Source organism: Hyla sarda, chromosome 10 (genome assembly GCF_029499605.1).
Source record: "Hyla sarda isolate aHylSar1 chromosome 10, aHylSar1.hap1, whole genome shotgun sequence".
Classification (NCBI taxonomy): Eukaryota; Metazoa; Chordata; class Amphibia; order Anura; family Hylidae; genus Hyla; species Hyla sarda.
The window spans coordinates 32,146,765-32,162,073 of NC_079198.1; the positions used below are offsets into that span (position 1 = coordinate 32,146,765).

General features: G+C 40.4%; 1 protein-coding gene across 3 annotated transcripts in view; it reads left to right on the plus strand.

Moving 5' to 3' along the window:
- LOC130293846 (uncharacterized) overlaps positions 1–11,220 on the plus strand; it is a 108,493-nt gene extending 97,273 nt beyond the window's left edge. For all 3 annotated transcript variants that reach the window (XM_056543010.1, XM_056543011.1, XM_056543012.1), the window contains 4 exons: positions 2,264–2,291; positions 3,298–3,344; positions 4,158–4,198; positions 10,948–11,220. In XM_056543010.1, the coding sequence (XP_056398985.1) occupies positions 2,264–2,291; positions 3,298–3,344; positions 4,158–4,198; positions 10,948–11,106 (275 nt within the window). In that variant the 3' untranslated portion in view covers positions 11,107–11,220. The remainder of the gene's footprint in view (positions 1–2,263; positions 2,292–3,297; positions 3,345–4,157; positions 4,199–10,947) is intronic.
- Positions 11,221–15,309: the final 4,089 nt, after the last annotated feature.

The following is a 15,309-nucleotide window of genomic DNA, read 5'->3' on the forward strand; positions in this document are numbered from 1 at the left end:
TTCACGTAAGCAATTTTTCCTTTTTTACTTTGGTAGTAGCTTTTTCTGCTCCATGTTTGAGCTGGAGTAAATTTAGTCAATTTTTAACGCTGTTGCGACTTTTTTTTGTGCAGTTGCGACTGTCACAGTTAATAAATACCTGACTACCCGTAGTCCATTTTAAAATTATTACTACATAGTAAATTTTAGGAAAACTTGCTTTTCTCGCTTTCCAGTCAAAATGTCGCACGAAAAATCGTGTAGTGGCAGTTGCGACAATTTTGCGACAATTATAGTAAAGAAAACCTGACTAAACCCGTTGATAAATGTCCATAAATGAGTTCTAAAAAGAGATGCTTCTCCATTGTTATTTCATAGCGTCTGTATACTGTATATCTACTAAAATAGACTAAGCAGAAGAGCAGAGCAGTCCAGTTTAAGCTCTGCTCACTTATAAAACAATCCACTGTCACCTCCACTCAGTGCGTGACAGTCCGTCTAATGCAGGGAATGTTTCCACTCATTATGTTAAATACTTGGAAGTGTTACGCCGAGCGCTCTGGGTCCCTGCTCCTCCCCGGAGCGCTTGCGGCGTTCCTCTCTCTGCAGCGCCCCGGTCAGACCCGCTGACCGGGAGCGCTGCACTGACATTGCCGGCGGGGATGCGATTTGCATAGCGGGACGCGCCCGCTCGCGAATCGCATCCCAAGTCACTTACCTGTCCCGGCCTCCGGCTGTCATGTCCTTAGGGCGCGCGCTCGCCAGCTCTCTAAGATTTAAAGGGCCAGTGCACCAGTGATTGGTGCCTGGCCCAATTAGCCTAATTAGCTTCCACCTGCTCCCTGGCTATAATACCTCACTTCCCCTGCACTCCCTTGCCGGATCTTGTTGCCTTGTGCCAGTGAAAGCGTTTAGTGTTGTCCATAGCCTGTGTTTCCAGATCTCCTGCTATCCACATTGACTACGAACCTTGCCGCCTGCCCCGACCTTCTGCTACGTCTGACCTTGCCTCTGCCTAGTCCTTCTGTCCCACGCCTTCTCAGCAGTCAGCGAGGTTGAGCCGTTGCCGGTGGATACAACCTGGTTGCGACCGCCGCAGCAAGACCATCCCGCTTTGCGGCGGGCTCTGGTGAATACCAGTAGCAACTTAGAACCGGTCCACCGACACGGTCCACGCCAATCCCTCGCTGACACAGAGGATCCACATCCAGCTAGCCGAATCGTGACAGGAAGCATGGAAAACCGGGTATTGTCGGGCGCAATCCACGGTGACAAACTTGCATCAAGATTACGATATATGTAAAGAAAAATAACTTTATTTGTAAAAATACGCAGACGCGTTTTGAGGTTTAGTACCGCTTTCTCAATGCGAGCATGGTATAAATACATAAACAGAAATGCATCTTATTTGAATGGAGAAAATTCCGCCAAGCTCATGGTGACATAGAGAGGGTGAGAGGGTGACATCATATAAACAAAATCGCCTGTGACCTGCCATAAAACATGTAAATTAAAACCAAACATTTACAATAAAACACAAATCGCTAAAAGGCAAGAACTAAAATAGCATTGTGACATTCACTGTCCAATATGTCATAGTAAACCACAGTAAGTAATAAATACTAGATAATACAACAGCTGGATGCACTATTAGCATATATGCACACTGCCTGATGAAGTGCCCGCTACAGGCACAAAACACGTTGCTTTTATGTGCTTTAAATAAATAATTAATATGAACTTGAGGACCCATTCTACCTAATTTATTGCCGTTTATGCGCCTGTGAAGATCCATGTTTTGCAATACCTTTGACTTCTGCTGATCATTGATATAATGTCCAAGTACAAAGGTCTCTAGTACTTCTAAGCTGTTACTGGAGGTCTGGAAATAAAGGTGCTAGAGCAGATAGGGAAAATGCAAGAAAAAACAAAGGCAATCACTCTACCTAGTTATCTCAGTTTGTCTCACAGAGTACATCCTGGACCACCATCCCATTTAGCCGTGGGGACAAAGGACCCCTTTTTTTTATGATCGGCTGGGGTCCCCCACCCAATTAGATACTACTCACCTATCCTATGGATAAATTGTTACCTTGCGCCGGCCCTTTTAACATAAAACCTTAATTTAAACAACAGGTACATTATATGGTTACACTACATAGAACAATAAAAAGAAGGATCATCTTCCGCAGCCATAGGGGTTCGTCTGTGAGGCTCTCAGAACATTATAACTAAGAAAACATATTTCACATTTCTTTCTAACATAAATGTGTTTTATCAACAGAACCATCACCACAAAAAATGAAAAACAGGTATGTGAGAAGTCATTTTTTTAGGTCAATGGATATTTTTTCTACTGCTGCTACTGCTATCAATATTATTAGCTTTGCTTTTTACATTCCTTCATTACAACTTGTATATACAACCAAGCAGAACCATGATAAAGGGTAGATAAACATGAGTTGTGCATCACTGGGATGTGGAATTAAAATCTCCATATGTATCCAGAATATCATACAAGGATAAATAAAGCAGGAAACATGAAAAAGGTCATGTATCTGAGACTTTCATATTTGTTTTCATATTAGTTGGTTTGGTGTAGCATATACTGTCAGGTTATATGTGCTGCTGTGTTCTTATGACATATGTTCTGTTATAGTCAACACTATATCAATAAAGGCATTACTATTACATATTATTTATTATTATTTGGCATTTTGTTCTTGCGCTAATATAAATGTGGTTATGCCGTTATTTCTATTGTACTAAGTTTAAGGCAGGTGACAAGTCCTACTCTTACACACATTTAGGTTGTATTCTGCCATCTGGTATATATTACCAGATCTATAGTTTATATAATTTTCATTGCCCATAGACATATATAGAGCAAAGTTCTAGAGTTAGGAAGGAGTTAGTTAAACCAAACCCTATATACACCCAGAGAAGATGGAAGTTAGTGGAGTTTGATTTAAAGTCTTAGTTAAAGTCCAGTCATACAGCTTTCATGTCGAACACCAAAGGATTAGATGTAATTCATTTTGATAACAAACCTTATTGACCTGGTTAAAGGAAGCACCAAAATCATACAGTTAGGGTCTATTCACACGTACAGTATTCTGCGCAGAATACTGTACTTGTGAATAGACCATAAAGGTGAGATCTTTGGCTTCGGCAGAAGGGGGGCATCAGTAGTTGGAAAGAATTGACCTAGAAATTGTATCATATGATCACACACAGTACCATATTTGTTCATATCTCCATAGTGAATGTTAGTGGTATATGTTGTACTGTAAATGTCTTTTCCAATGTATTTCACAGTGAATATCCTCAAGGAGAACATGCAAAAGCCAACACTGAAGCAACATGTAAGTATGAAAACTAACAAAATGTAAAGTTAATTTCCAATACTCAAATTAATGGACCCTACTAGTTCCCAGAGTTTAAAGTGTACCTGTCAGATCCCCCCCCCCCCCCAAAAAAAAAAAAAAAAAATAATAATAATAATAATATGTTACTTAGTACCTAATCCTGACCATGTACATATATTTTTTATGTCTCTATCACCTATATTTATTAGTAAAAAAAAACTCTTTTCATTAGCTCACAGTGTAAGAAATCCTCTCAGGGGAAGGGGTGTGATCTTTCATTTTCATCAGTAACAACATGACATCAATAACAAAAGTTTTTGGATCTGACAGGGCCATTTTAAGTTTTTCTACCTTAAAGGGTTCTCCAGTGGAAACAATTTTTTTTTAATCAACTGGTGTAAGAACGTTAAACAGATTTGTAAATGACTTTTATTTAAAAATCTTTACCATTCCAGTACTTTTTAGCAGCTGTATGCTACAGAGGAAAGGAGAGCACTGTGGTCAGGCAGAAAGGAAATTCAAAAAGAAAAGAACTTCCTGTGGATCATAACAGCAGCTGATAAGTACTGGAAGGATTAAGATTTTTAATAGAAGTAATTTACAAATCTGTTTAACTTTCTGGCACCAGTTGATTTAAAAAAAAAATAATAATTCCACCGGAGTACCCCTTTAATGTAGAAATTGCTTAAAATCTTAAAGTCCGTGCCAAGAAAGGTAAATGAATCAGTAAAAACAGAAATAACCTTTATTTAACATGTATTATGCTGTTTATCAAAGTCTAATGATTTAATATGTGCATGGTTATTACAGACAGCACAATTGATGAGACCAAATTGAGACCACCTCCCGATGTAAGTACAGTCTCCATTTATATTTTAGATAATGATATAATTTTGACCATGTTCCACTAACCTCTCACATGACCACTATTCAAGGTGCTGCAATAGTAATAAATGTTAAGTTAAAGCAGACCACAAGAAGTGATTTTAGATGTATTTGTGGAGGCCCAGCAGGGCTGCCATCAAAAATTTTGGGGCCCCTTACACAGCTTGTAGTCTGGGAACCCTCCCGGTAGGTAGGTAACTAGGTAAGAAGACAGTAAGAAAGGTAGATACGTAGGTGGAAATACACTCAGGTAGGAAGGCAGTAGATTGTGGAATAAAACTCTCAGAAAGTAGCATGGGTAATACAGTGTTTCTCAACCAAGGTGTCTCCAGCTGTTGCAAAACTACAACTCCCAGCATGCCCGGACAGCCAAATACTGTACGGGCATGCTGGGAGTTGTAGTTTTGATACATCTGGAGACACCCTGGTTGGGAAACACTGCTCTTTGTTTGTGAAATACTGAATTGGCTAGAACAGTGTTTCCCAATCAGTGTGCCTCCAGCTGTTGCAAAACTACACTCCCAGCATGCCCAAAGGCTGTAAGGGCATGCTGGGAGTGTAGTTTTGCAACAGCTGGAGTCACACTGGTTGGGAAACACTGTCCTAGCCAATTCAGCATACACATAATTTTACACCAGTGTTTCCCAACCAGTGTGCCTCCAGTTGTTGCAAAACTACAACTCCCAGCATGCCCTGACAGCCTTTGGGCATGCTGGGAGTGTAGTTTTGCAACAGCTAGAGGCACACTGGTTGGGAAACACTGTCCTAGCCTATTCAGCATACACATCATGTTACACCAGTGTTTCCCAACCAGTGTGCCTCCAGCTGTCGCAAAACTACTCCCAGACAGTGGCGTCGCTAGGGGGGGGCCATGGCCCCCCCTAGATCAGGCCGTGCCCCCCCTTTGCCCCCCCCCCAATTTAAAATCAATAGGGATGTCCCGATACATTGATGGCTCCGCCCCCAGCACAGGAGAGGACGGGCCGAGAGCTGACCGGTCACACAGCAGAGCGGCCCTTCATGTGAGGTGAGTGATGTCCCGTGTCCTCCCTCTCTCCCCCCTGATCAGCAGTATATCCCGGGGCTGAGTAATGTGTATAGTGGCAGTCCAGAGGGGTCACTTTCCCTCCTCCAGTGTCCACAGGTCACCAACAGGCCACATTATCACAACAATTTTTGGGGAAAATCGCGGCAAAAATTGCGCGCTTTTACCGCGATTTTCCGTAAATCGCGGTAAAACAGCGCAATTTTTGCCGTGATTTTTCCATAAATTGTTCTGGTAATGTGACCTGTTGGTGACCTGTGGACACTGGAGGAGGGAAAGTGACCCCTCTGGAAGGACAACATGTGAACACACTGCTTGTTTATCATTAACCCCTTAAGGGTACATTCACATGTACAGGATCTGCTGCATATTTTTGCTGCATATTTTGTGCAGCTGATTTTGCAACCCATTAGCTTCAATAGGTAGCAACATCAGCTGCAGAAAATATACAGCAGATCCTGTATGTGTGAACGTACCCTAAGGGCTCATTCAGGGGTGGATCCACAGTGTATTTTAGGGTGCGTTCACACGGGCGTATTTGTCAGCGGATCCACAGCTGCGGATCCGCTGACAAAGGCCCCTAAAGTGCTGCCCTCTTTGTGCCTGCTAATAGCGGCAATACGCCGCTACCAGCAGACACACTGCGATGTGCGAGTTACCCTGCAGTGTGCTCACACACATCGCGGCCGCTCTCTGTGTAGCTCAGGGAGCCAGGGGAGCGGCCGCGATGTGCGGATACACTGCGACTCGCACATCACAGTGTGTCTGCTGGTAGCGGCGGATTGCCACTATTAGCAGGCACAAAGAGGGCAGCACTTTAGGGGCCTTTGTCAGCGGATCCGCAGCTGCGGATCCGCTGACAAGTTCCCCCTGTGTGAACGCACCCTTATGCTGCAGATCCACTGACAATGGACCCTACAGTGCTGCCTCCATCTGTGCCTGCTCATAACGGCAATCCTCCGCTACGAGCAGACACGCTGTGATGTGTATACTCGCACACATCATGGCCGCTCCTCCCGCTCTCTGAGCTAGGCCGAGAGCAGCCGCGATTTGTGCGAGTATACACATCAAAGCGTGTCTGCTCGTAGCGGAGGATTGCTGTTTTGATCAGGCACAGATGGAGGCAGCACTGTAGGGTCCATTGTCGGGGGATCCGCAGCGTAAAATATGCTGAGGATCCATCCGTGTAAATGAGCCCTAAGGACACAAGGCGTATGTGTACGCACGGTGCCTGCTCCCACTGTGTTGTATAAATCATTAGCTAGAACCCTCGGCTAATGCCAGACATCACCAATCAGGCTGATGTCTGACATTAACACTTTAGATGCCGCTATCAAAGTTGATGGTAGTGTCCAAAAGTTTTAACGCCTTAAGGACATAGCGTTTTTCCACTTTTGTTTTTTCCTCCTCACCTTTTAAAAATCATAACCCTTTCAATTTTTTGCACCTAAAAATCCATATGATGGCTTATTTTTTGCGCCACCAATTCTACTTTTTAATGACATCAGTCATTTACCCAAAAATCTATGGCAAAAACGGAAAAAAAATCATTGTGTATATATATATATATATATATATATACACATACACGCACACACGTTTTAAAATTGCCCCCCCACTTTTGTCACTGGCCCCCCATGTGCCCCCCCCCCCCTAAATATGAATGCTGGAGACGCCACTGCTCCCAGCATGCCCAAAGGCTGACAGGGCATGCTGGGAGTTGTAGTTTTGCAACAGCTGGAGGCACACTGGTGTAGCATGATGTGTGTGGTTCTCATACATACCCCACCCCTGCGTACAGAAAATAACAAAAAAAAGACACACACCATGTCCCACGCAGCGATCTTCAACAGCCGGGTCACATGTTATCTTCTCCACAGGGCAGGCGCCGATGAGTGATGTCATCGCCGCCTGCGTCAGGGCACAGGTCATGGCCTGCCCGGAACTGTATGTGCGCGTGCATACAGCTCAGAGTGGTGCCGGTGGCAGGAGGAAGTCGGGCAGGAGCTTTGAAACTGTGCTTTTTTTTTTTTTACCGGTGAGTGGGCCGGTGAGTGGGCGGGCGATAGGGGGGGGGGGGGTAGTTTGACCTCCCGCCGACCACTGCAGATTTAAAGAGGCAGTGGCTGCAGGCATGTGTGGCAGAGGAGCCCTGCTACATTCTGACTAATTGGCAGACTGTATGTAGTCAGTCAATCAGTCAGCAAGCAGCGTACAGTGGTGGGCCCCCAGCAGTCAGTGAGTGACAGACACAGTCACTCACTGACAAGCAAAAAAAAAAAAAGGACAGGGCCAGCCGGGCCTTCTGAAGCTCCGGGCCCCTTACAGGAGTATGGGTTGTACCCCCCTGATTGCGGCCCTGAGGCCCAGTACGGGAGGTGTTATGTTTCTAATGTATTATACCATGTAATGTGGACCTGAGGAAGGCATTGGTGAATGGCGAAATGCATTGTCCCTATTACAAAAATAAAATCATTAATTGTCCTGTGCTTCTTGTGTCTTGGCTAGTTGCTCTACAAACTGAGCAGCGCCTCCAAAAACAATTTTTTTCCCCCACTGCAATAACCCACTACGTTCTAACATCAAACTCCAATTGGTGAGCCCGATACCGGTGGAAATGCAGCAGCCAGTACATACAACCATCTCTGCCATCACCCTTGCTGCACTTTATGATGCAGCCACAATTACAAAGGTCGGTATATGACTTCGTTGTGGTGGAGGGTGCACGCCAGTGAATATACCTCTACAGGAAGCGCCCCCTTGTTTGTTTTTTATCTCTCCTTTCAAGCACATAGCGCCTAATAACAGCTCTAAGTGTGGCCTAACAACACTTTTATACAGTTGTAGGAAAAACATTCAGTAGCACAGGGCCTAAGTAGCAATGCCTCTATATAGCACATATAGAGAGAACAAATACAGTGTCAGAGTCATACATAGTGTGATCTAATAACTGTGCTACACAATGCCTAAATAAAATTACTATATACTTACAGTCCTGGTTTTCACAAGTTTGGGTGCCCAGCCAGCAGCATCTCTTTCTTTGGAGAAACAAGTTTGTGAATTCCATAGAAATTCCATTGATTTTAATTAAAACTGTGTAAAACTTAAAGTGGCCAGTCAGGGATAACACGAAAAATAAAAATAAACTGTATCCCACTGTTATCCCTTCTTGTTATCTTTATGATAAACCACAAGTAGCATGAAGCAGAAACATAGTCTCCTATTAACATGGTCTACAATTTACTCTAAAACACTACAGTATCTTAGAGGAACAGTATTAAAACCATCCAAAAACAGTGTTCCAAGTCACCAGGGAGGCCCCACCAGCCGTGATTGATAGACCTTTACTATTTGTGTATAGGGAAAGATCTATGGATGAAGGCCGGAAGGGCAGGAAGAAGCTACCTGAGACCTCACAGTTGACTTGGGGAGTATCAGAAGTATTTCCTTTAAATGCCAAAGTGTCTTAGAACAAATCATAGACCATTGTAATGAGGAAGCTTGTCCCTGCTTCATGCCTCCTTCTGTTTGGCCGACATAAAACTGATGACAAGTTTACTTTATAAGTACCACTTTACCTGGAAGCAATCTGCCATAAGTATAATATGTTGAACTCTGCTTCAGTTTGTTTTGTACAAATTTGCATTCTAACTATGAATCAGAATGAAGTCATGCAACAGCTGCTTCTGCTTCTCGAAAAAACAAGGGGGAAAAAACCTTTACATAGCAGAAATAAAGGGTACTGTGTCTTTGGTCCTATTCTAACCTCCGGTCAGTGCTAACTGTCCTTGAGCTGGAAGCCCTAATAATCAGAGACACTCTGGTTAATAGGGAGAAAAAAAAGCCTAACAGCCCTATCCAAATCTAAGGGCATTTTTAAAGGGGGGGGGGGGGAGTTGACACATTTACATTTTTAAATTCCAATTACTGAATACAAAGCCAAGAATAGAAGTTGCAGTCGACATTAGGCTATGTTCACACTTAGGGGAAGATTGCTTATAATAACAGTCAGATTGCTTCTTTTTTGTTTTTCAGAGGCCTTTTTAAAAATAAAAGAAACAATCTGATAAGTTGCTATGGGCAACTGGTCAACTTTTCCTCTGCACAGGTTTTCATGAATCTCCCCCTAAGTATTTTGGTCAGTAATTTGATTAGTAGTTTTAGCCAAAACCAGAAGCGAGTTCAAACACAGAATAAGGCAAATATTTCATGATAGTTTTCTTGATTCCACTCCTGGTTTTGACAAAAAATATGAAAACATGGTGTGTGAACTTAGCCTTAAAGGAGTTCTCCAACTGAAATATTTTATCCCCCGCTGTGCCCGGTCTGTAAAACTATGCATAATAAACTTTCACTCACCTGCCTACGATCCCCCCTTGTTCCGATATCGCTGTGCCGTTCTGCAGTCCCGTTCTCTTCCTCTTCCTGCGGGTCGGTGACTTCACTCTGCGCTCGGCCTATCAGCGGCCGCAGCAATGTCCAGTCGCGGCCGCGACTGGACATTGCTGCGGCCGCTGATAGGCTGAGTGCAGAGTGAAGTCAACGACCCGCAGGAAGTGGAAGAGACCAGGACCGCAGAACGGGACGGCTATATCGGAACAACGGGGGATCATAGGCAGGTAAGTGAAAGTTTATTATGAATAGTTTTACAGACTGGGCACAGCGGGGGTTAAATGTTTTAGCTTACAGAACTCCTTTAAAATCATTGTTTGTTGGCAGGACATCTACCCATGTAAACAGGAAATGTGCTGCCAGCAAACAGTAGGGGATATTTATCAAAACGTGTAGAGCAAGATGGTGCAATTGGCCATGGCAACCAATCAGATTGCTACTTGCATTTTTCAATGGGCCTTTGAAGAAAAAAAAAAGAAAAAAATTTGCTATGGGCAACTGCACCACTCTTACTCTACACAAGTTTTGATAAATCTACCTCAATCTCTATGGAAAGAAGGGTTTGAATTAGGGATGGTTTGTAAGTCTATGTTCACACGCAGAATAACTAGTTGGTTTCTAACTGTAAAACATCCATATAACACTGTTTATACAGTAATAAAATTGTGTTCCATTTTTTCTATTGAAAATTAGTCATTAATGCACAAATAATGCACAAAAACACATAATTTAAACTGCTGTTAAATATCTAGCATATTCTTTATTTTTTTTAACTATTTTTAATAATAAATCCACCTGAAATACAATAATCTGCTATCAACATTACAAATCGGCCATGAACAAACACGTTTTTTTCCCACAAAATGGCACAAAAAACCACACTGCTGATTTTTTTACAGATGTTTTGGCATAAAAATCTGACAATTTTGTTACAGCTGAAAATGTGTGATCTCCAAAGACAGCAATGCGTTTCTGAGAGGATTTTGCTGAAAGTATTAATATGTTCATTCTTTCTGAGGAGTCCTGAACTAGCATTTTCTGCCATGTGCCATGTAATTTTCCAGGGTAATATTTATGCCGGATACCGCTCAGAAATTTTACCCTGTGAATGGGCCCTTAGTAGTCAGCTTTGCTGTATTGCAGCACTGGAGTCCAGTCGGACCAAAGGCAGCACCTGCTGAATTAAAATGTTCCCCTGTGTTTGTGTGTTAGTTAGTTTGTCATCAGCAAAATATATAAAAAGTACACAAAACAAGAAGTACATGTTTGATATTACAGGTGGAAGAGAATATAGAAGACACAACCGTGGATGATGATAATGATGGAATCACCTATGCCAGATTGAACAGTGCAAACCTAAAACCGAAGAACACACAGTCCTATACACCTGCGGACACCGGCTTATATGCAGAAGTGAAAAAGTCTAAACCAATGTGATGAAGTTTAAAATGAAATGTAAATTTTATTCTTCAATATATTAATAAATAATATATGTGATCAATGCTTGCCGATATTGTCTGATGCACTTACATTTGTAGATAAAATAAAATGCCCTCGTATTCAGTTTCACTGTCATTTTTTTCATTCCAAGGTGATTTATGGATTGGTAAGGTCATTGGTCTCTTTGCAGAAACCATCTCCATGATACTTTTGAGGATAACAAAAGAGCAATTTAAAAGATGTTGTGACAGAGCTGTGTCTGCAGGGACGTGCACAGACATTTTGGGGCTGATATGGGTAAAATAGGGCCCTTCCCAGAATTATTTATATAAATGTTCACATAATGATCCCAGACTGCTCAGCACTGTCCATTAGAACAAGAGGAAAGGCGCTCCTTGTGGAGTATCGCTTAACGAGAACCTGGGAGATACCTGGGAGGGGGAGTCACTGCTTACCAGAAATTGTTGTGTACCGGCATACACAACAATGGTGAAAGCATATAGAAAATGATGAGCCTGTCTGCAGCCCTCCTGGGTTGTAGAGCATCAGATTCGGAAATGGCTTCGTAATGACAGGAATTGCGGCGCTAAATCAGGCATGGAGACGTGGAGGTAAGTTGAACCCACTTGAATCTATTACCCACAATGCAACGCGTTTCGCTGCGCATATGCAGCTTCATCAGGCATAGTAATACTGGGCAACACCCCGGTTTAAATACCCTAAAGGTGTTAACCCTTAAATAGCAACATTTCACAGAAAAACAGTAAAATTGTAGTATATACATACATATTTCAAATTATACAGCCATGGAAAAAGGTGATAAAAACTGTTACTAATGACTATCAGTATATATACCATATATATATATATATATATATATATATATATATCATAAAATGTTGCAGTATCTTGTAATACCTTTTTTATTGGACTAACAGCATTTTGTAGAGACAAGCTTTCGGGATTCCTCCCTTTATCAAGTCCAAAGCAAAATTCGGAGGAATCCCGAAAGCTTGTCTCTACAAAATGCTGTTAGTCCAATAAAAAAGGTATTACAAGATACTGCAACATTTTATGATTTGCATCACTGGATGAATACGGCTACTCAAGTTTACTATATATATATAAAATCTTTGCAAACCAAAGTTTTATATAGCTAAAAACGCATACCCAAATTCATACTATGCGGTATTAAATTATGCGGTGTTTTAAGGTTATATCTAGAAAAACACAGGTATTGTTTCAAATTTTAGCATTAATATACAAAACCATTTATGTTATAAGTATGTGGAGCAATAAAGTGAAAATTATTTATTCGTGTTCGCAAATACCACATGTAATGTATTCACATTAAGAAATAATCATTTTATACGAATAGATGTATTTAAACAAAAATAAAAATTGTGCTATTGTACATATTGTTATTGTTGATATTATTGTATGTAGATTATGTTTCAGAAAAGAAAAGCATTTTATAAAAAATGTTTTGTTTAAAAAAGAAACATGTAAAAAAATGTGTAAAAAATATATATAGGAAAATTATGGAATACCTGTCTAGTTTTTTATCGTACATTTTCAATGGTCTCATTAAGACCCCATGGGACCAAGCTTAATAATTTATGAATCCAAAATGATTCACGATTAATCAGACGTTGAAATCTATTATGAGTATGTTCCGGTATTGTTTCTAAGATTGTAAGGTTTAATGAATCTAGTGAGTTTTGATGTTTAATTGCAAAATGTTTAGAGAGGCTATGCATCATAAAACTATGTTTTATATTCCACAGGTGTTTATTCATACGTTATCGTACTGTTTGTACAGTATGTCCAACGTTTTGAAGGTTACAATCACAGGACAGTAAGTATATAGCAAAATTTGTGTCACAAGAAACGTGACCTTTGATTTCATACACGTTATTGGACTGAGATGATTTGAGTTATTTGTTCTTTAATAAGTGCACAATTTTTTCCGCAGGGGGTGCATAAAGACTTGGTCTGAACAGGGTGTTCATCTATAGTTTTTAATCTTTCCAGAGCTAATAGATTTTGAAGATTTTTTGACCATCTAAAAGTAATATTTGGAGAATGTGGAACTAACTCTTTAAGAACTGGATCATTTAAAATAATTATTGTCCAATTCCTGTGGAGTATCTTTTTAATATTTATTGCTTCACTATTGAAATTGGTCACAAAATTAAACCTCAATTTTTGATTAACCATTCTAGATGAATTGTCAGTATTTTTTTTATGTAATTGTTGTTTTTCATTTAGAATGACTAGTTCAGATGGTCTTTTATTTTTTACCTTTTTGTAAGCTTCCGATAGAAGACGTTTGGGGTACCCCTTTTCTGTGAAACGTCCCATAAGGACAGCTGCCTGCGCATAAAAATCCTCATCAAGAGTACAGTTCTTCAGGATGCGCAGGTACTGTCCATAGGGGATGCCCTCAACCAGCTTGGATCATAGTTCAAAGAGCTATTTATGTCTACCTTTTTAAAGTGAGTCTTGTTAGTAATTTGGTTTATTTCAGATTTGGAAATCTCATGGTCCAAAAACTGTATGGATTCATTTGAAAAATGCATGGTAAATTGAATTCCCCATTGATTACCGTTTAATTCATTAACAAATTCTTCAGCTTGTAATTGTATGCCCCACCATATAAAGAATAAATCGTCTATATAACGATGAAAAAAACATACATAATTCTTAAAAGCCAGGGACTGTGCTATAAACAGGGACTCGAATCACCCCATAAATAAAATAGCATAACTGGGGGCAAAACGAAACCCCATCGTACAGCCCCTGGTCTGTCTAAAAATAGCCCCATGAAAAGAAAATACATTATGTTCTAAAATAAACAATATTGCATCTAACAAAAATAATGCCTGATTGTTACTGAGAGTAGAGTCATCATGAAGAAAATCTCCTATAGCCTTAATACCTAAAGATGTATCTATATTTGAATAGAGGGAGCACACGTCTAATGTCAGAAAGGAATAATTTGAGGGCAACAAAAGATTTTTAATTTCATGGATAAATTGTGTAGAACCTTTTAGATATGAAGTTAATGTCATAAAGTAGAATTGTAAAAAAAAAAGGTCAATATAATGAGAAAGGTTGGCAGTCATAGAATTGACTCCCGAAATAATAGGGCGACCTAGAGGTTTTATTGGATTTTTATGTAATTTGGGCAAATAATAAAAATGGGGCAAAGAATAATTCCTTACTGACAAAAACGTGTGCTCCCTCTTATTCAGTAATAATTGGTCAAAAGCTCTTTTTATTAACAAATTATAAGTTTCGAAATATATAGGAGATGGATCTGATTCTAATGTGATATAATATTTTGTATCAGACAGAATAAAGAGTGCTTCTTCTATATAGCTGGAGCCATCTAATAAAGTAATGCTGCCCCCTTGTCGGCGGGGCGAACTATGATGTTTGTATTATTTTGTATGGTTTTTATCGCCTGTCTTTCAGATTTTGTCAAATTATCGGCTCTGCCAAAATTAATAGATTTCTCACATAAGCAGCTAAATTCTTTCATGACCATCGTATAAAATGTGTCAAGATAATTCCCCCGGTGTTGTAGGGGGTAAAAAGAGGATGGAGGTTTTACTTCTACATGTCTGATTATTATGTATTATTCACAACAGGATCCACCTCCTGTAGTTCAGCCTATTTTTACACAGATATTTGATGGATAATTTCCCACCACGAGGTCTGAGATTACCCTTCGAATCCTCTTTCCCCAATGACCATGTTTTCACTACAGAATGGGATGAATTTACTGAGTCCTGTTCACGTGGGTTGATAAAAATGTTAATCACCAAAAAAAAAAAATGGACCACGAAGCAAAACATAAAGTTAGTGGACTAAAGACTAATCTGTCATTATACTCAAAATATTCAGAATATCATAAATTAGATGGTTCTATTCTTAATAGACTTCAAAAGTTAGAAATTCAAACGATTAACAAAAAAGTTCATAAATAATCGTGATAACAATGACTACTTATGACTACTTACGCACCTGCCGCGGACATGGTATGTCCTCTACTACCACCCCTAAAAACTCATAACATACAATCCATACCTTCCAACATTAAACAGCACAATGCACAGTGTGCTCATAGTTCCTACACCTCCTTCTACACGAAATCTACTCCCTATCACATTGTTACCAGGAGCAACTACAATG